The sequence below is a fragment of the Podarcis filfolensis genome (genome assembly GCF_964270895.1).
Source record: "Podarcis filfolensis genome assembly, chromosome: 16".
In the NCBI taxonomy this organism is placed as follows: domain Eukaryota; kingdom Metazoa; phylum Chordata; class Lepidosauria; order Squamata; family Lacertidae; genus Podarcis; species Podarcis filfolensis.
The window spans coordinates 16032743-16053154 of NC_139620.1; the positions used below are offsets into that span (position 1 = coordinate 16032743).

Here is a 20412-nt window from a genome sequence, read left to right on the forward strand (position 1 = left end):
ACTGCAGATCAGAAGGAACCTCTTCGATGGCAGAACGTGGAAAGGAAGTGCGCCTGCACACCACGCAAGGCTCTCGTTTAATTGCACGCGGATTTGCACGTGCGTATGCACGCGCTGGAGACAAGCAGGGCCAGGCCATGGTATTTTGTGGCCTGCCGCAAAGGATGAGATAACACACATACACACTGGTTGTACAGAAGCTAAGGACTTTCCCCACACTTCCGCTAGTTCCGTGCCTAGAAAGTACAGTTCTGAGTACAATTCTCCCTGGGCAAGGATGGAGGCTGCAATCTTCTTCACCCACTCCCAACATTAACAATATTCTGTCCCCAAGAAAGGAACAGCCTTCCCAGACCCAAAGCTCCATGTGACGGGACACCTGGCAGGCGAGAGTGAGAGCGAGCGATGTTCCGTGGCTCCTGCTTCCTCCTTATTGTGAGATTACTCAACGGCTAACTCAATACAAAGATCATGTTCCCTTCTTCCCTTCCAGCCCCGCCAGGCAAAAATGTTTCTTACCAGGCTCTGCGTGCCTTATTCTAACACAATTCTGTCACCCCAGGGGACCTCTTCGCAAAGGAAACTGTTCTCCCTGAGAGCAAGGGTGTCACTCTCCTGGACGGTATGCGCCAAGCTAGCAGCAGCTGAGCGCAGCCGGATGTTCTCTGGAGAGCATTGCTTGACTGCATAGCAGGGAAACAATTTCAACTTTTCCCTGAAGCAAGGCACTTGAGCCTGGAGTGCAATATTGATGCTTTACGAGCCTCATAGAATCATAGAACTGCAGAGCTGGAAGCAATGGCTGCGATTTGTGGAACTGGCACTGTACGAAATTGATATTTTAGCATGGCAGCACCTACACTTTGGAACATGCTGACATTGATAGCTGATTTCTGATTTTAACTTTTTGAAATGGGGTTCATCGTATAGCTTTATGCATATATGTTATAAATTGGTCTGATATATATATATATATATATATATATATATATATATATATATACTGTGTATATATATATATATATATAGTGAACGGCTGTATCAATTATTTTTTTATAAATAAAGAAAATAAAAGTGAATGCACAGGCGTGAAAGGCAGGTGCACAGAATGCTGGACCACAGTTTAGCGTATGGGTCGGCAAATTAAGGTCCGTGGGCTGGATCAGGGATCAGGCCCAATTGCCTTCTGGATCCGGCCCACGGACGGTCCAGGAATCGCCGCGCAGATTGCCAGTACGTGGATCACCAGCGCACATGTTCTTTTCCTCTCCGTCACACAGCGGCGCTGGCGGCGCCTCCTCCCTCCCTCCTCCTGGCTTCTCCCTGCCCTGCCTAGAGGAGGAAGGGGGCTGGGCTTTGTTGAGCTGCGGTTGGCTGAGCGCCCCTCTCGAGTGGCCGCCATTTAAAGCAACCCCTCTCTGGAGCAAGCCCTTTCACGCACCACTCATCGTCCTGCCGCCACCACCAGCCCCCGCCGTTCGCAAGACACAGGTGAGCCTGCCTGGTGCTCTTGCATCTCCCCCCCCCTTCAAAATATAGTCCAACCCCTGACAAGGTCTGAGGGACATTGGACCGGCCCCCTGCTGAAAAAAATTGCTGACCCCTGGTTTAACGTTACGTCAAACCCCAGTCCTTGGGCAACCTGGATCAGGTCTCTCTGTCTTGGGCTCTCTCAGCCAGTAAAGCCAGACTAAGGGTGGGTGACCTGTTGCTGAGAATTGTTTGTGAGGAGGGAACCACAAATGCACATTCCGGAGCACTGTGTGCAAATGAAAAGGAAGGAAGGGATCAAGATGTGGTTGGCAGCAGCAGGAGGAGGAGATGTTCCTGGTTATTACAGATCCCCCAGGGAGCAAAGCAATGGGGCAGAAAGTTTCGCTTGGCTGGGTGCCTAGAAAAGAACAAAGGCCTTATCCTTGTCATCACCCAGTTTGCGCCAGGACGCTATGCTTGGGTCTGCACGCCACTTGCATGACATACAAGAGAAGAGGAATTAAGGAAGGGGGCCAACCTCTCGCATTGCCCTTTGGTTTCAGTTGGCAGGAGGGTGCGATAGGTACAGAAGAACATGAGTGGAGCCTACAGGATGCTCCCTGGATCCCTTTTTGAAAAATGACATTACATTGACTATTTTCCAGCTCTCATTTATGGAGGCTGATCCGACGGACACGTTGCATAGTTTTGCTAGAAGATGGTCAATTTAATATCTGAATTCTTGGAGGTCTGTCAGGTGGGTGCCGTCCAGACTCAGCAATTGGTCAGCTTTTATTTTGCCTGTTATGCCTAGAACTTCACCTCCCTCCACCACTATCCACCTTTGTTTCCCAGGCTCACGTCAGTTCAGATACAGGTATTTCCTCTATATCTTCCATCATGAAGACGGATACAAACAATTCATTCAGCTTCTCCATGATCTCTTTATCCTCCTTTACGACTTCTTCGACTCCCTTGGCATCCAAAAGCCCTAACGCCTCTCTAGATGGTTTCCTGCTACTATATATTAAAATAACTTCTTGTTGCTAGGATGATCTCTGCTTGAGACAACAGCAGTACAGACGGGATTTGAGAGCCTTGGCTATGCATGACCTCCCCTGTCAAAGGCAGTATGCCTCTGGTTAGCAGTTACTGGGAATCTCAAATGCTGCTCTTGTGCTCAGGTCCTGCTTGTGAGCTTCCCTTGGAGGCATCTGGCTGAACACTGGAGCATCTAGGATGTGGGACTCTGGACTGATCCAGCAGCCAGGCGCTTCTTACATTCGCACTAAATAGATGTGAGATTAAATATATTCGGGCCAGTTTTCACTCAATCTGGTTTTGTAAGTTTGCACATTGCTACACATCAATAACGTTGGTTTTCCCCCAATGAGGATTCTGGACAATTCTCCCACCTGTAAAAATTAACACCTCTATTGGGGGGGGGTTGCTTGTGGTGTTACTATGCTATTACATTGCTATAATATTTATTTATACCCTGCCCTTTTCCCAGACGGACTGAAGAGAAGTTTTCACTCTTGATCTAAAAAGGGAGCCACTCCTCGTGGAAGCCCAAGAGGTGTGCCATTTTCCTTCCTCTCCCCAAAACTGAGGGGCCGACTCTTGAATTCAAACATCATGGTACCTGGGCAGGGTCTATGGATGGAGTCCAGGGTAGGCCCGAGGCTAGAATTCAGGAACGCTCACCTTAAAAAGAAAGATGTGGACAAGCTAGTGGGTGTTCAGAGGAGGTTGACCAAGATGATCAAGGGTCTGGAAAACAAGAATTATGAGAAATGGTTGAGGGAGTTGGGTGTGTTTAGCCTGGAGAAGAGGAGACTGAGAGCGGATATGATAGCCATCTTCAAATATCTGAAGAGCTGCTGCATGGAAGATGGAGCAAGATTGTTTTCTGCTTCTCCAGAGCACAGGACTTTGGATCGATGGATTCAAATGACAAGAAAGGAGATTCCAGTAAAACATTAGGAAGACCTTTCTGACAGTAAGAGCTGTTCACCAGTGGAATGAATGGGCTGCCTCAGATGGTGGTGGGCTCTCCTTCATTGAAGGAGTTTAAATAGAAGTTGGGCAGCCATCAGATTTTTAAGGTGTGATTCCTGCATTGCAGGGGGTTGGACTAGATGACCCTTGAGGTCCCACCCAATTCTTAGAATTCTATGTAAACACACACACACACACACACACACACCCTTGTTCTTGCTTTTCTAGCAAATGATCTGAAACTTTACAAAACAAACACCCAGCCAGGCTAGTTTTCCCTTTCTTTGTCTTTTTTTAAATAGCCCCCCTGCCATGTTGTGTCATGGGTGACCGCTGGAGCCTGCCGAAGGGAAAGGCAGGTCCGCATTCCCAGCAGCGGTGGTGGTGGAGAGTGGGTGGGCAAAGGCACCCAAGAGGTATGCTAAGCATTCCTTCTGCTCTGGTCACGCAAGTGGGCACAGGTGGATTTGTAACAAGACAGTCCAGTCCTTCCAACTGCACATTCTCCGGGAGCCTGAGCTCCCGGCGGGTCTCAAGAAGCGACGTACTGCCAACATTGAAAAGAAAGTAAGGAAATTTCATCCCACTGGCTGAAACGTTTAGGTGGGTGTTTATTGTGGGATTGGGCACACGTGCAATATTTTCTGCAGCGCCCACATGTCATTGGCATCCATATGCCAGCTGCCCTGTTCCCCTTTAATCCAGATTTACCCAAAAACACTTGTTTCCAACAACTCATTTGCAATATCAGAACAGTTTTGCAGTACAGTCTGAAGCCCCAACAGCAATTCCTCCTTATGCCGTGCCTTGTTTTCTCGTTGCTATTGTTGGCGGCTGTTGCCATTGTGGCATGCTCTGTTTTGCCTCAGTGACAACACATCCGGGGCCAGCCCCTGCTCACAAAGCTGCGAGGATTAAATGTTTGGGCAAATGGAGCAGAGGACCATGTATACCACCTTGAGCTCCCTGAAGGAAAGGTTGGATGTTAATAAGAAGAACTACTACTGCTGCTAAAATTATAATCCTACATGGTTCTTCCGCTCTTCAATTTATCCTCACAACAACCTCGTGAGGTAGGTTGGGGCTGAGAGGCAGTGACTGAGCTATATGTCTTGTGGGGATTTGAACCCGAGTCTCTCCCAGGTCTAAATCCAGCCCTCTAACCACTACACCACACTGCCTCTGGTTATAATCTTGCGTCTATGCACACCCTCTGCCTTCCCTATTATTTTTTGGTGTACTCCTAACCCTCAGCCAGGATCACAATGAGTGTTCTCTGCAAACTTCAAGGAGGCTCTGTTTACCTCCTGGGCTCCCACCTCCCCTGCTAGGGTTCCATTAAGTCACAAAGTCTACACCTGTCTGAGCAAATACTGTTAAAACCCTAATTAGAGGGGCAGGGGGAATGAAATGAAAAGAAAAGAACGCCAATTACAGATTTTCCTGTTAATCAGTCCCAAGACCTTCTGACCTTCCTGGTGGCAAGTGACACAGAGGAAAGAGCTTCACTGCATTTCAAGGGTGGGACAGATAGTAATGGGATTAAGATCCTGCTGACAGGCTGCAGGGGGAAGAGACCAAAGTCGCAGCTATTTATGGCTGCAGGCAATCAAAGAGACATCAGGACCTCTAATTGGAGCTAATTGGGGCGGTGGGGGTGGGCGGGGGGTGACCAGTGGTTATTCCATGGCCTGGATCTTGACCTTGAATGCTGCAAAGCTGCCCACACTTTCTGTGCTTCTGTTAGAATCTATTATTATTATATTATTATTATTGGTTTATTTATACCCCATTCTTTCCCCAGACTGCAACTCAAGGCGGCTTACACAAATTCAAACAACAGAGACAAAATACAAAAAAACTAAACATATATAAAATATAGCTGTTATAAAGTCATTAAACTCTGATAGAATTTTAAAAATATATAAAAAACAAATAAGCTGAAAATACAGATAATAAAACCAGCCCTTTCCTGAAAAAAACAGTCAATTCCCAAAGACCTGTTGGAAGAAAAGTGTCTTTACCTGCAGGCAGAAGGGCAACAAGGAAGGAACCAGTCTGGCTTCTCTAGGGCGGGAGTTCCAAAGTCTGGGAGCAGCAACTGAGAAGGCCCTCTCCTGCATCCCCACCAAGCATACCTTTGAGGGTGGCGAGACAGAGAGATGGGCGTCCCATGAAGATCTTAGAGCCCAGGCAGTTTCATACAGGAGGAAACTGTCCTGAGCTGTATAACCAGCACTTTGTGGACCGGTTGTCTGCAGAAGCAAATCCATGCTATACATGTAAAGCACATGACTTCCCCCAAAGAATCCTAGGGACTGTAGTTTGTTACGGGTGCTGGAAGTGGTAGTCCTTTGAGGGGGAAACCACAGCTCCCAGGATTCCTTGGGCAAAGTCCTCTGCTTTAAACACATTCATTGGCTAAGCTTTAACTGTATAGTGTGGATCTTCTAATGATAATCTAAAGCAACCTTCTGTGTCCCTGTGCCCACCTGGCTCAGTATTGCCCCCTCTGGCAAGGAGTCTCTCCTAGCCCTACCTGGAGATGCCAGGGCGGGGTGTGTGGGATTGAACCCGGGACCTTCTGCATGCAAAGCAGGAGCCCTACCCCTGAGCTGCATCCCAACTCAGTATAAACGTCTTCCTATGCCTTGCATAGGGATGCAGGTGGTGCTGTGGGTTAAACCACAAAGCCTAGGACTTGCCGATCAGAAGGTTGGCGGTTCGAATCCCCGCGACGGGATGAGCTCCCGTTGCTCGGTACCTGCTCCTGCCAACCTAGCAGTTTGAAAGCATGTCAAAGTGCAAGTAGATAAATAGGTACCACTCCAGCGAGAAGGTAAATGGCATTTCCGTGCGCTGCTCTGGTTCACCAGAAGCGGCTTAGTCATGCTGGCCACATGACCCGGAAGCTGTACGCCGGCTCCCTCAGCCAATAAAGCGAGATGAGCGCCGCAACCCCAGAGTTGGTCACGACTGGACCTAATGGTCAGGGGTCCCTTTACCTTTACATGCCTTGCATGTCAAAGGTCTCAGGTTCAGTCTTCAGCATCTCTATGTAGGGCTGGAAGCTGTGAACAGGGATAGCTACAGGGTTTTCTGTGAATGGATCCACACATAAAAAGACAAAATTTGCAGAAATGTTGTATACGCTTTATGTCACATGCAGATTTGTATCCTACTTTTGGAGGGGCAAGCCCCCAAAATAAATCTGTGTTGCTTCGAATGTGCTTTAGAGGTATAGCGTTCACAGCCTGTGTTGCTGTTATCAAATTCAGCAGAAGGAAGATGGGGGGCAAAACTATAGTTACGTAGTTTATTAGGTGCCATTGGCTCAGGCACAACCTATTGTTGGGCTCCATGCTTTTTGCCCCACTGATTTCAATGCTCTCCGGCCACCTCTGCCTGAAAGAGACCGCTGCCAGAAACCTGGGAGACCTGCTGCCAGTATAGCACAGGGGTCACCAATATGGCACCTGTGGGCATGCATATGCCAACAGAGCATAGCTGTCAACGTTCAGATTTGAAAATAAGGGATCAGCAGCCTCGAAAATAAGGGATCAGCAGCCTCACCTGTCCCGGGGACAGTCTACAGGATATCTAACAATCCGGGATAGCAGCGGGAAGCAGTGGGAAACGGCACTGGAATAAGGGAATTTCCCGCAAAAAAAGGGAAGGTTGACAGCTGTGCAACAGAGGCATTCCATCTCTGCGCTGCCCCCATCATTTTAGCAGCAGCAGCAGCAAATAAAAGTTTGCAGCTTGCACTTGGTGTTTTTTTTTGGGGGGGGGGTTGAATCCGTGGCAGTTTCTCCGGTTCACAAACATGCCCTGTGCCCTCAAATGGAGGGTCTAACTCAGTATGAGGCAGTTCCCCTATGTCCCTGGCTGCCTTTAAAAGGCAGAAATTCAGCAGGTGCACTTCCCTGCATCGCTGAAAACGTGCTTCCAGGTGACATTTCACCTGTCATGGAGCTATTAAGGCATGAGGTTCCTGTCAGGAAAAAAGCCAGGCAAATCCTGAATAACTTGCGTTGTGGCAGCTGCTGCTGCTGCTTTTACATGGGTCCTTTTTTATTATTCTACTTGGTCAGGGACAGGAAATAAGAGGAAGGTTTACACAACCACCAGAGGAAGACTTAGCAACCATCAGTAGGTGTTTGGTAGGCTGTGGCCCATGCTGGTGTATGTATGTGTTGTGTTTCTCTGGATCCGGCCTAGCAAAGCCTCTTGACAACAAGGGCCACACGCTCCGTTGCCAAGCAACCACCACTTAAGGACAGCATCCCCTCAAGCCCTTTGTGGCCTGGAGCCACTGTTGAAGATGAGATAAAGTATCTCACTGCTCGGAAGTTGTCCACCCTTCACCCTAAGGCCCCAGAGAGAGCTACAGCAATTTAAAACACAACATTAAAAATAGTTTAAAAGAATTTTTTACAAAATAAGAAGAATTGCTGTGGGAACCAGCGCCGGCCCCCATGGGCCCAGGCATGCCTGAACCTATCCAAGTGCTCATTTGGGGCCTGTTTGCTGTGGCCTCCACCATCTGCCACTCTTCGGGTAGTAATCGGGGGGGTGGGGCTGGGTTTGTAGGGCCACAGACTTTGGCCTCTGAGTCTCAGTTGCCCCACAAAGCCCCACTGAGCCTTGGCATGGCAAGTCCTGCCTTAAGTGACAGGGATGCTGCTCAGGGAGTGCAGACACCCCTGGAGTCTCTCTCGCCACTTGGAGATTGGGGTGCGCAAAACAGTATTACCTCTCATTCCTCTCCCTCCGTCTTCTTTAAAAACAAAATAAAATTCATTCTCAACGTTTGTGAGCCTTTGTGGGTATTATGCACCCCACCCTCTGCCTGAAATCCAGCAGTAAACCTTGCAAGCTGCCAGATGAAGGGAAATTGCAGGGGTGCGTGTGTGCCGTGACTCAGGTGGACCCCAACTGGGGAAGAAAGAACAGCTCCTGCCTTCAGATGCAGGCCTAAACTGTGCACAATTCACTGGAGCAGAGTTTATGAAACTTAAAACGTTGCTGAATGACACAATCTGGGGGTGGGGCTCTGGAACACTTGACACGTTTGGGAACATTTGTTCCGACACTGCAGGTGTTCGGCAAAGCCTGTTTCAGAACAGAATATTGTTATTTAAAAATTGGAAGAGAAAGGCAATCAAAAGGGTTGTTTTTCCCTCTCTCCCCTCCCTCCCCACAAAAGCTCCTACGATTCCATTTAAGTGTTGGGGGTTGCGAAAGTACAACCCGGCACCGAAGGATAGAAGAGGCGATTTGAAGGCAGAGCAAATTGAACAGAGGGAATCGTCTGGTTGGGAAGGGTCGAAAAGCAGAGGCCTGGTGGCCCTCAGCAGCTGTCCCCTCCCCTCCGGTCAATTTGTGCAGCCCTGAGTAAAAGCTTGAACCAAGTCTACAGATGCCATGTTGCGACACTGCATTCTGCTAGACCTCATGGAGGAGTTGCTCACACAATTCTCCTTCCACCAAGGGTTTGGTCTTCAGTCACATCCATTATTTTTAAGGGGACTTCTCAAGAGTAGGCATTACATGGGATACAATCCTAAATAAATAGTAATGGGTGGTATTTAACAAAGTTTGAGTAATGTACTGAAATGATCCATTGATTTTAATGGGTCTACTCTGTAAAATTAAGCAGAATAGCACCCCAAGAAACAAAATAAATGGTGGATTAAAGAATTGCTTTTCCTTTGCATTACAGAACGCAGTTAAAAGCTGCATAGAGTGGATTAGCAGTGCCACCTGGTGATCAAGCCAGTTTATGACAGGCTGACTTCTCCCATGGGCCAGAACTCCACAACTTTCCCTTCCTTTTACAAACACAGATGTTTTCCAGCCTCCTTTCATGTGCAAAGTTACAGGTCAAGTCTCCCAGCAGATTGATGCTAACTTGTAAGGTTTTTTTTTTAAGCTTCTATTTTTCTTTCTTTTGTAAAATCAAGCAAGATACTAGTCCTCATAGTGCCAGAGAGCCATCTGACAGCAGGTAGCAGCTGGCAACAGCCCCCAGAGATAAGGAGCAGACCTTTGGGCTTTTACTCTTATCACAAACCGCCACTTCCCCTGCCATCCATGTGCAGCACCTTTGTCATCTCCAGAGCAGAGTTGGAAGAGAAGGGGAAATGAATCCACTTGGGCTGACATAGCAGCGCATCCCAAACTTCTGATTGCCGCAACACCCTCTGCTACACCAGGCGATGTCTGAAGGGAAGGATGAGAGAAATCTGATTTGCTTTATGTTTGAATGCAGGCATCCCGAAACTCAGCCCTCCAGATGCTTTGAGACTACAACTCCCATCATCCCTAGCTAACAGGACCAGTGGTCAGGGATGATGGGAACTGTAGTCCCAAAACATCTGGAGGGCTGAGTTTGGGGATGCCTGTTTTAATGCAAACCACTGATTCAGAGTCCCATGAAAAACTCTTGGCAGGACTGGTCAGAGGATAAGGAGCAGAGAAAGCTTTGATACTATCAAAGTGGATACTATCAGACCTGGGGATGGGGGGAGGTATTTAAGTTGGTGCTAAGAAACAAGGGTGGTGGTGGTGGGGTACTGGATCAACTTTACAGTTAGAACTACATAAATAGTTTTAACTGGATTTTGAATCAATGTGCAATTGATGGGTTACGGTCTTGCATCTTCCTTCATGGGTTGTGCAAACCGCTACTGTGAATGTTTTCTAGGATGGGGGCACTAGGGATGAGTTTATGGAACCAAAGAAGCCATGGTTTTGAGGGGGGATGGGAACCACTGCTGCAGAACAGGACACTGGACTACATGGGCCTTTGGCGTGATGCAGCAGTCAGGTGCTTTCTCATGCTTTTATAGAGACTCCCTTAAAAGAAAAAGGAGCATCCAGCTGCAGTGAGGGCCCAGAGGAATGGGCACCAGTGAAAGCAAAGGGAGCGATTCCCACGCCCCCAAAGGAACTGATTTGCAGGGGTGTTCCCTTGAGATCACTCGTTCAAGAAAAAGAACCCAGGCTACACAACAGATGCCAACCTTAATTTATTGGATCAAATGATCAACCCTGTTTATTTGATACACTAGTAAGAGGGAAAGGTAGAAGTGTAGTTGAGGACTGGGAGAAATGGTACATTTTTAATCCTGGGGTAGCCAATATGGTGCCCTTCTGATACTGCTGGAGGACCCCCCTCCCCAAACTCTGCTCAGACCCAACCAGTGTGCCCAATGGTGAAGGATGGAGGCTGCAAGCTCCGCAACATCTGGAGGGTATTGCACTGTATTAGCAGAGGAACAGGGTATACCACCTGCTCCAGGTTGGGAACACCTGTTTCAAAACCAGGAATGGGGTTATGAGCAGGGCAGATGGGTGGTGCTGAAGGTGGAGATTAAGAAGCAGTACTGAAAGGGGAAAGGAGACCTGGGCTGGAGATGGAAAAAGATGACAAAAAACAACGGATCAACACGGACCCCTGAGGATTCCCCAAAATGGCCTAAGCTCAGACCGAGTTGGCAATGCATTCTTTCAGACAGCAAAGAGGCATGTGTATGTATGTCGTGTTCCTGACTACGTCCCCCATAAAAATAATTCTCTCCACTCAGAAATCAAGGGGGAAGAACCTTGCCTAGCCCCCCCACCAGACATGCTAACTTCTCTTTTATGTGGAGATGTTTAGTTCACCCCCACCCCCCCAACACAGGGGAGCACCCACCCCACGGCAGTCTGATGGGATGCCACCCAGCCACAGGTTGTGCATCTCAATGAGAACACAAGGTCCAAAGCTTTGTAGCTGTTAACAGATGGGTGGCAGGCAGAAATTCAATCTGTGCAGCTTCTCCCAGAAATGAGAGGCCACAGTGAAGAGGGAGGGGGAAGCAGCCCAGGTGGAATTTCTGTCTGTTGTGCAACTACTAAAGGCACAGAGCTCCTGTGAAGGGAAATGAGGTGGCAGCACAGGGTGTGAGGAGTAAGATGGCTATGTGCATACTCTGAGAAGATTCCTATGTTTTACGAGCGGCAGAGGAGGAGATACCTAGCAGAGAAGTCTGCTGGGTAAGGCTTCCCCATCCCCCAAAGTTCTTTGACAGGAGTCTTCTCAGGGTCTGAATTTGCCAGCTCTCGCTGTAGAACAATGACGGCGAGAAACCTGACTTTATATAAAGTATCAGATCATAACCAGATCTGGAGCACATGCCATGCCCTGTGAGCTGCCTGGCAGAAAACCAGCATCCCTACTCAGAACCTAACCCAGGCAAACAGGAGCCATCCACCATTTAAAAATAGTAATACCAAAGAAAACTCTCTGTGGCTGACTACATTTAGCTTCAGGTCACTCGATTTCAAAAGTTGTTTATGAGACGCGGGAATGGGGGAGAGGTTTGCAAAATCAGGAAAAGGAACTAACAGCGCCAAATATCAAGGAATAGCATAGAACAGCCCTTCCTAATTCTCATGCTGTGTGGATACTCCAACTTCCATCATGCTCAGTGTGGCGATGCTGGCTGCAGGCTGATGGCAGCTGGGGTCTAGGACATCTGGAGGAGGACCAGGTTGAGGAAACGCAGACATTAAAGCTCTGCTTGTTATTGGAGTGTTGAAGCCTAAAAAAATAGGAGCCACAGCTCGATAGGAATACCAGAAGCCCGTTTACTGGGCATGTGCTTACTCTTCAGTCCAAACGTGGCCCCAGCTCCACAGCTGTTCTCCCTTGGCCTCCCCGCAAAGAGGTAGAGAGGATGCAGAATGCCACAGGGCCTCGTTTCCCCAGACCTTCCTTCCTTGCCAAGGGGCACCGAGGCACCATGCCATGAGGCAGCCGGTCACTAGGTTTATGCACAAGGACAGACCTTCGCTTTTCACCTCCTGCTCGAGTGGAAGAGGCTGGGTGTGGCGGGGCACAGAATAGCTCCGATTCCTTCCCCAGTGGCTCCAATGTCAGAGCATTGAAGGATGCATTCCCACAGCTCACTGGAGGCTTAACCGTTGCAGAGCAGCCCAGGATGAATTAAAAAGAACAGGTGAGTGGGTGGGATTTGCGGGGAGAGGTATTGTGGAGTGGGAAGGGCAGAGGAGGGGCAAGCCAGGGGCAGGATAGATCTTGAGGACCATCTGCATAGGAGGGTTGTAGTACGGTGGCCCAGAGGAGTGAGGAAAGTTGGTCTCGAAGTTGCTGTCCCCCACTTAAAAATGAGTGCAAATTAGATGTCCCCCCAAAGTGCCAACAGGCCCAAGTCCCCACGTACCAAGGAGCCCATGCTACGCAAATGGCCATCGGCTGCCTAAGGCTGTCAAAGTCGCAAACACCTTGTGCTGGTTCCTGGAAGTGGAACACGTAGAAAGAGGAAGCCCTGTGACATGGGGCCTGCTCCACAGACACCAGCTAGCCACCCCGCCCCCCTGTTCCCGCCCTTCAAGGCTTCAGCTTCAGCCACGGGAAGACAATGGTAAGGATGGAGATAATGGAAGACGTCAAGCCGCAGAGCCCCACGAACCCTGGGTTGGTCTTGTACAGGCCCAGCTTGTCCATGGGGATAAAAATGTCGCAGGCGTTTTTTGCCAGGTCCAGAAGCAGAGGGGGGTTGTCCCTCAGCACGTGACACAGGAGGCGGACCTGCAGCTTCAGCCTCAAGATCAGCTGCTGGAGCCGGTGGTCTTCCCCCACTCTGGGGCTGTCTCCACCGCCGCCTCGCTGGCACTTCCCATTCGCCTCATGCTCCATCAGCAACCGGATCTCATAGGCGTCCCTGCTCAGGTTCATGATCAGTGCAAAGAGGTAATACCTGGAAAAAAGGCAAAGGGGTGGGGAGGAAGAAAAGTCCTTAACTTCTATCTGTTAGAATATCGTTCCGTTCCACCTTAAAAGGAACAGGCATGGCTGTTGTGTGTCAGATGCCTGTTTACTTCCAGGACAGGCTTGCTGGGAACTTCCGTTTGTATATTGCTTTTGCTATACTGCTGTGTGCTTGGACACGAAGGGAAGCAGACATGTTTTTTCCTTTGTTCCTGAACTATGCTGAATAAATGCCTGTAAATAATGCTTACACATGTCTCTGTCCGCCACTTCTGTTGTGAGAAGTTACTCACGCTGCTGATTACAGCATGCCAAGTCTCTAAAGGTATCTGAGGCTCGTGTCGCCGATTGATGCTGTTCCGGGAACCAGAGTTCGCCCGGCTGCCGGCCGGTGGCTGGAGCCAGCTGGGGGCCTGCCAAATGCCCCCGTCTCCTCGGCAGTATCCCAACACTATCAACAGATATCAGCTGTGACAGCCGTCTTACACAGTGTCTTTATTTGCAGTCAGCAGACCGCTGCAACATTTTATGCCCATCAATAGTGTTAATAAAAGCACACATTCATACAATTAAAAAAACCTCACCTGAAAGACCGCTGGCTCCATTTCTCCTGGTCCATGTGCGGGGCGAGACCTGATTTCCCTGCCCACAGGATATTGTCACAGGCGAAATACATGGCTCTGTTTAGATGGCTGACAGTGATGCAGAAGCGAAGAACCATGTCTGACAGGTGGATGGCCCGTTTGGCCGCCTCCAGGGCATCTGAAGAATTCCCCAGCCGGAACACTGGAAAGGAATCCCAAGTTAAAGTGCTTGTCCAACATTGGCCTGCAGCTCTTTAAAGGAGAAGCTCCAAACTGCAATCCGATTTGGTGTCAACTGGCTGTCTGAATGTGTCCTTACAACATGCGTTTGCCTTAGGAGTGGCAGGAGATGGGGCCAGACAGACCAAGGGGATCTTCAACAGGCCAGATTCTAGGACAGCTTTGCTAACTAGGATAACACAGCAGCTATGAGACAGGGGAGCTAGGAATCATTAGGTCCCTGGTTTGCATTTTACTGCTGATATGACCTCATTAGACTGGGTAGGCCATTCTCAGCACCAATAAACCCCTGCCATGTGGGGGGAGGATCCTTACAGCAACCTTGCACAGTAGGCCCAATATAGGTCTACATTATAGGACGGCTGTAAGGATCACAAGGTTGCATAATGCTGTACAAGTTACTATCCAACAAATAGGTTTCCCTATCTTACATGGCTGGACGTAACCAACTGTGGCAAAAACCAAAATCACCATCTTCGTTTAGTTACCTGGGGGGAAGGTTCCTACTTGCCAGAGTGGACCAGGCAACTGGCTACTTACAAGCCTGGACTAACAGAGCTCAGGCACAAACTTTCTGGGAAGCCTTGAGAAACCTGCTTTATCAGTCTATGTTCCCTATCTGTAAAATGGGAACAACCTTAAACAGTAAGGTGTGCTGAAAAGCAGTTCCTAAGGGAGCTGCTACATGGGGAGAAACTTGGGGCCTCTGAGGCTTACTGGAGGAAGTCTGGCTGAACTATGTGGGTGACTAGAGGCTGGGTGGGTGGCTCTTCAATATGATCTAGGAGGGCTGCTCTCCTGTATAGTGGTACCTCGGTTTTCAAGCGTCTCGGAAGTTGGATGTTTCGACTTTCGAACGCCAAAAACCCAGAAGAAACTGCTTTGGTTTTTGAACACTTTTTGGAAGCCAAACATGCCATGCAGCTTCCATATTGAGTTTTCCGGACGTAAATGCTTCCAGAAATGCATGCTTCGGTTTTTTAACGTTTCGGAAATCAAACAGTCTTCCAGAATGGATGACGTTCGAAAACCGAGGTTCCACTGTACTTTGAAGCATTTTACAAATTCGAAAAAAGGGCGAAATGATGCAGAAACAATTTAGCATGAATAAATGAAGCCTGCCCTTTTTTAATACCCTATGTCAGTGGTGGCCAAACTTGGCCCTCCAGCTGTTTTTGGATGACAACTCCCATCATCCATAGCTAACAGGAACAGTGGCCAGGGATGATGGGAACTGTAGTCCCCAAACAGCTGGAGGGCCAAGTTTGGCCACCACTGCCCTAGGTCCACCAGATCCTGGAGTGGAACTGGGTGTGCTGAGAGCAGCTGACTGATTGCTGGAGGGGGCACAGTTGTGGGAAGCCTGAGGAGGCAATGAGACCTTAGTGCCTGCATGTAAGCCCTAGAGTGAGGAACTGGGGCTAAGTCAGAAAGTCCTTCTTCACACAGAACATAGCTAAACTATGGAACTCACTCCCACAGGTGGCTACCAACTCAGATGGCTTTAAAAGAAGATCCAACAAAATCACTGAGAAGGCTGCCAGCTGTGATGGCTATGCTGCTCCTCTGCAGTTGGCAGCAGCAAAGCTTCTGAATACCTGTTGCTAGAAGCCACAGGAGGGGAGAAGACTCTTGTGTTCAGGTCCTGCTTGCAGGTTTCCCACAGGCAGCTGGTTGGCTGCTGTGAGAACAGGATGCTGGACTAGATGGGCCAATGACCTGATCCAGTAGGATCTTCTTAGGCTCTTAAGTCGGCAGGTTCAGGAGTACCCTCTTTTCTGTAAGGTTTTGGGGTGGTCTGTGGGTTTGCTTGGGTCCTGGGTGAGAGGCAGGAGGCTTGAATGGTGCTGAGGTGTGTTAAAGGAGGGGCTAGCATCAGTACTCAGTTACAGTACTAATATCCAAATACAGTGGTACCTCAGGTTACATGCGCTTCAGGTTACAGACTCTGCTAACCCAGAAATAGTACCTTGGGTTAAGAACTTTGCTTCAGGATGAGAACAGAAATCGTGCTCCGGCGGTGCGGCAGCAGCGGGAGGCCCCATTAGCTAAAATGGTGCTTCAGGTTAAGAACAGTTTCAGGTTAAGAACGGACCTCCAGAACGAATTAAGTTCTTAATCCGAGGTACCACTGTATATATTTGCATTGCATTTGCGTCGAGGCTTTTACTGCATGTTTGTAAAATGTGTTTTTTTTCAAAAAATCTGCCCTGCACTGCATAGATGTATACTAAGTGCTACAGCAATTTCCTCAAATAAATAAAAATGAATCCCTCCCCAACCCTCTCAGGTCCCAGTCAACCCCTCTTGCACTCACACTTGCGCCCCAAGCTCATGTGAGCCTCCAGCTGCTTGATCCTAGCAATGAAATCGGGGCTGGCCCCATACTTCTGCAGTGAGTAGCCGAGCAGAGTGCAGGCATACTGGGCAGCCCTAGGAGGAAAGAAACAAACAGTGGAAAGGTGTTAGCCTGGTAGAGAAGATACTTGAGGCCCCAATGAAATAGCCCTACTGCAATAGCTGGCAAACGAGGCAAAAAGTATTTATTATTGCTTGTTAGCCACCCTGAGCCCGGCCTTGGCTGGGGAGGGTGGGGTATAAATAAATATTATTATTATTATTATTATTAAAGCAAAAAGGAGGGGAGGTATATACTTGTGCTGCGTAAGTGGGTCCATGAGAGCTTCCTGGAATAATTAAATATATAGATATATACAGGAGGGTTTTCAAATTAGGATATGTCACATAAATATCAACATTCTCCAACTTGATGCCTTCCAGATGTTCTGAACTGCAGCTGCTCCCATTAGCCTCAGCCAGCGCAGTCTATGGTCAGGGATGAAGGAAGTTGTAACCCAAAATATCTGGAGGGCAGTGGATGGCAATGCAAGGCTTGCTTAAGACCCCCAATCACACACTGCCAGGCCAAACAGAGAGTGCAACCGACATATTCTCAAGCTCCGGCAAGCCTCCAGGAGGGAAGGGAGAAAGGCAACGACACCGAGTGCTTGTTATGTCCTTGAAGTTTGAACTTTGGAGGAGCTATTGGCCAACCTAAGGGTATGCAGTAAGATGTGAGAGGAGTGAAGGAGTTATTACATCACCATATATTCCTGCTGCTACTGAATCATGAACAGAAGCAAAAACACTCTGTGGACAGACCCTTTCTCTACAAGTAGAATCATTTTGCAAAGGGCATCTAAACAAATTAACTGTACAATCCTGAACTTTAAGAAAAGCCTCCTTTGCTCAGGAGTCTTCCCAGCTGGGAAAAAGCAAATGCACCCTGAGAAACATTAAGGTTCATGACTTACAAATGGATTGTGGAACCACTAACCAAACAATTGCTATTGGGCAGTGGAAGAAAACTGAACAATCTGAGATTTTGAGTGCAGCTGGGAGACGGGATTGTGTCGGCCCAAAGCAAAAAGTAGCAGGAAAGAGAAGTACGTTTGTGGTTTTTTAATTTAAAGTTTATTTCCATCAAAAGAGGGTGTGCTTTCCCTGAGTTGTAAACTTTTTAAACAAATAAAAAAATAGCTCTGCTAATGCCAATGAGATAAAGTTCATCATCTTTAGTCCGATAATGCAGAGGACAGGGTGTGGCCGAGAGTGTGTGGATTAAACCACCCCTGCAATGGAACCCATTTTGATGGGGGTGGTTAAGAGTAGGGTATTACACAACGCTGCAGTCCAGCATAGTTATCCTGGTTTTGGGCAGGGAGGGGTATGGAAATGCAGGGGGAAGCAACTGTAAAGCAGATTGCACTGCCGGTACAATTAATTATGGGCTGGGGGAGATGAAAGAACTGAGGGTGTCAGTGGTGAGTGGGAAGGAATTATTTGGCCACCACTGAGAAACAAGGGAGGAGCAAACCTGCAGCACAAGTCTTTCAGAGACAGACGTGCCAGGTCACATCACTGTTCAGTCAACAGATCTACCAAAAAGGCTACACGTGTTCTCCGATACCAATTATCTTTGTCTGGAGCATTTACTTTGCCCCTGCTCCTGGAAAAATCCCCCCTTATTTCTCTCTTTAAAAAGAAAGCAATAAAAATCCATTTAAAAGGCATATAGTCAGAAAGTAGCCAGATGACAAATCAGGACCTACTGTCACACAATTTGGGAAGGATTTCTGACCTACAGCTGTTATAACAAGGAAAACAACAGAATGAACCACGTGCCCCAAACAATGCTAGTGAAATGAGGAAATTGCACAGGAAGGTGTGTGCGTGTGCAAAGGTAAACTGAAGCATATTAGTGTGAGGAAGGACTACTTGGAAGCAGCAGCCTGGATTCTTCTAGCCCAGAGATGGAAAGAAGGCACAATTCTGGCCAAGGAAGAGCAGCAGCTAAAATTGATGAACTATGCTGAAATGGCAAAACTTACAGGAAGAATTAGAAACTAGGAAGAGGCAGATTTTAATAAAGAATGGGGAAAGTTTATAACTTATTTGAAAAATTATTGTAAACAATTACATTCATTGGTAAGTTTGACAGAAAACTTGTAGTAAAAAATTGAACTATGGATTGGCAAAGGATTTGTAAAATAGTGTTATGGAAGAGATGCAGAGAGAAAATCATTATATGAGGATGCACAAAGGGGGAGGGGAGGGAAGTCAAAGGGGATTTTATGTTTTATTGTGTTTATTTTTCATTTGCTTATTGTATGTAAAATTGAAAATGCAATTGTATTTTCCTTTCATTTTTTAAAAAGGAAGTCTAATAATAATCAATAAGAAGGCAGCATGCTGTAGTGGTTCGAGTATTGGATTAGGACCTGGGGGAGACCAGGGTTCAAATCCTCACTCAAATCCTCACTCTGGGTGATCTTGGGCCAGTCACTGCCTCTCAGCCAAACCTACTTTCCAGGCTTGCTGTGGGGATTAACTGAAGATTAACTGAGGAGGAGGAGAATCATGTTGCACCAACTTAAACTCCTTTGAGAATAAAAAGGTAGGATATAAATGTGACAAAGACATAAAAACAAAAAGTCTTTTCTCTCTCTCTTTTACACCTGGTACCACAGGTTGGTGGCTCTACCAAGAAGTCTCAAACTCACCCCCCAAAAAATATGGCTTTTGACATTTGAGAGGTTATATAGTTTAAAGGCACACCTTATTGTTTTAAGATTGTGAGTTGTCTTAAATTGTTTTTAATATTGAGTTTTAGTTTGCTTACTCATATTTCTTATCCTATTGGCTACTGCATTCACATCCTTTTTCTCCAAGGAGTTCTCAAGGGGGCACATAAAGTTCTCCTCCCGCTCCATGTTACCCTCACAGCAACCTTGTGAGGCAGTTAGGCTGAGAGAGAAAGAAAGAGAGAAAGAGAGAGAGAGAGAGAGAGAGAGAGAGAGACTGGGCAAAAGTCGTGGCCGAGGTGTCTGTGTGTGTGTGTGTGTGTGTGTGTGTGTGTGTGTGCGTGTTGAACTCTGATCTTTCCTGGGTCCTCGTCCGACACTTCTAATCACTACCCGACACCCTGGCCCACCTTGGGATGAAAGGAGGCTGGTTAAAGTACAAATAATGATAAATGATAAACCAAAAGAAACAACAAAATAACAATGACTAAAGAAATGTAAAATATTTAAGAATACAGTAACAATATCCTAGTGACAACACAGTATTAATAACGTGGATCATAATAACGAACCACGATCATTACAAAAATCCCCCGCTCCCCTTCCCCAAAACGAAAGGCGCCCCAAGAGATAGCACCGGGAGCGGGTTGGCTCTTGATACCCTTCGCGGTCCCCTGCCTCTCCCTCCACGCCCTCCGCCGCACCTGAAGACCCGCTCCTTGGCTTGGCTCTGGGCGCTGAATCGCACCCAGGAATCCATCGCAGCAGCCTCTCCTCGGCGAAGGCAGCACCGGCGGGCCCCCTCCTTCCCTCGCCTCCTCCAGGCTCGCAGGCAGCCCTCGGCAGCTCTTTCCTCGGCCTCGCAGGGCCGCGCCTCCCTCAGGGCCGCCCCCGCCCGTCCCCTCGGCCGCGGGGAAATGAAATCGCGGTCACTTCCGGGGGCAGTACGGCAGCGCCCGAGGGACAAATTTAAGCGTGGATAATGGTCAAAGGCTCTGTTGTTGTTGCGGGGGTTTTGTTTTTTTTCTTTTAACTGGCTCCTCCGCCCGCCCCTCTCTTAAAGGCGATTGGGGGAAATCCCGACGCTTTCCCTGGTTCGCACGGTTCTCATTGGCTGATCCTAAGAGGCTGGGTCGGCCTTCTCTTTATCTACCCAAGCTTGGCAGCCATTCGCCGGCCTCCCGGCTCCTCCCCCCCCTGAGGTGTTCACGACGGCGATTGGAGGAATGTCCTCCGAATACCCCCGCCT

At 48.2% G+C, this 20412-nt stretch overlaps 1 protein-coding gene and 1 long non-coding RNA gene across 3 annotated transcripts; both read right to left on the reverse strand.

Annotated features, from left to right (window-relative positions):
• Positions 1 to 1584: 1584 nt before the first annotated feature.
• Positions 1585 to 6970, reverse strand: LOC310750985. Its single transcript, XR_014542362.1, has 3 exons — positions 6490 to 6970; positions 5499 to 6124; positions 1585 to 3246 (listed from the first exon to the last, which is right to left on the reverse strand). It is a non-coding gene; the product is annotated as an uncharacterized lncRNA (long non-coding RNA).
• A 3524-nt stretch (positions 6971 to 10494) lies between these two features.
• PEX11B (peroxisomal biogenesis factor 11 beta) lies at positions 10495 to 20197 on the reverse strand. 2 transcript variants are annotated; one of them, XR_014542359.1, is made up of 5 exons: positions 19868 to 20197; positions 16397 to 16512; positions 13840 to 14041; positions 11345 to 13244; positions 10495 to 10884 (listed from the first exon to the last, which is right to left on the reverse strand). XR_014542359.1 is itself a non-coding variant. In XM_083589436.1 (4 exons), exons 1-4 carry the CDS (start codon positions 19921 to 19923, stop codon positions 12875 to 12877), a joined length of 744 nt encoding a protein of 247 aa, XP_083445562.1. In that variant the 5' UTR covers positions 19924 to 20176; the 3' UTR covers positions 10495 to 12874. The 2 variants fall into 2 exon arrangements, 1 of the variants encoding a protein (XP_083445562.1); XM_083589436.1 differs by having other exon boundaries at positions 10495 to 13244; positions 19868 to 20176.
• Positions 20198 to 20412: the final 215 nt, after the last annotated feature.

Excerpts from the sequence above, each read along its gene's own strand:
- PEX11B (XM_083589436.1), bottom strand. The coding sequence starts at position 19,923 with ATGGATTCCTGGGTGCGATTCAGCGCCCAGAGCCAAGCCAAGGAGCGG. Across the intron at positions 16,513-19,867 it reads GCCAAGGAGCGGGTCTTCAG|GGCTGCCCAGTATGCCTGCA; the intron begins GTGCGGCGGAGG and ends CTTTCCTCCTAG. Across the intron at positions 13,245-13,839 it reads TGGAGCCAGCGGTCTTTCAG|GTATTACCTCTTTGCACTGA; the intron begins GTGAGGTTTTTT and ends CCTTTTTTCCAG.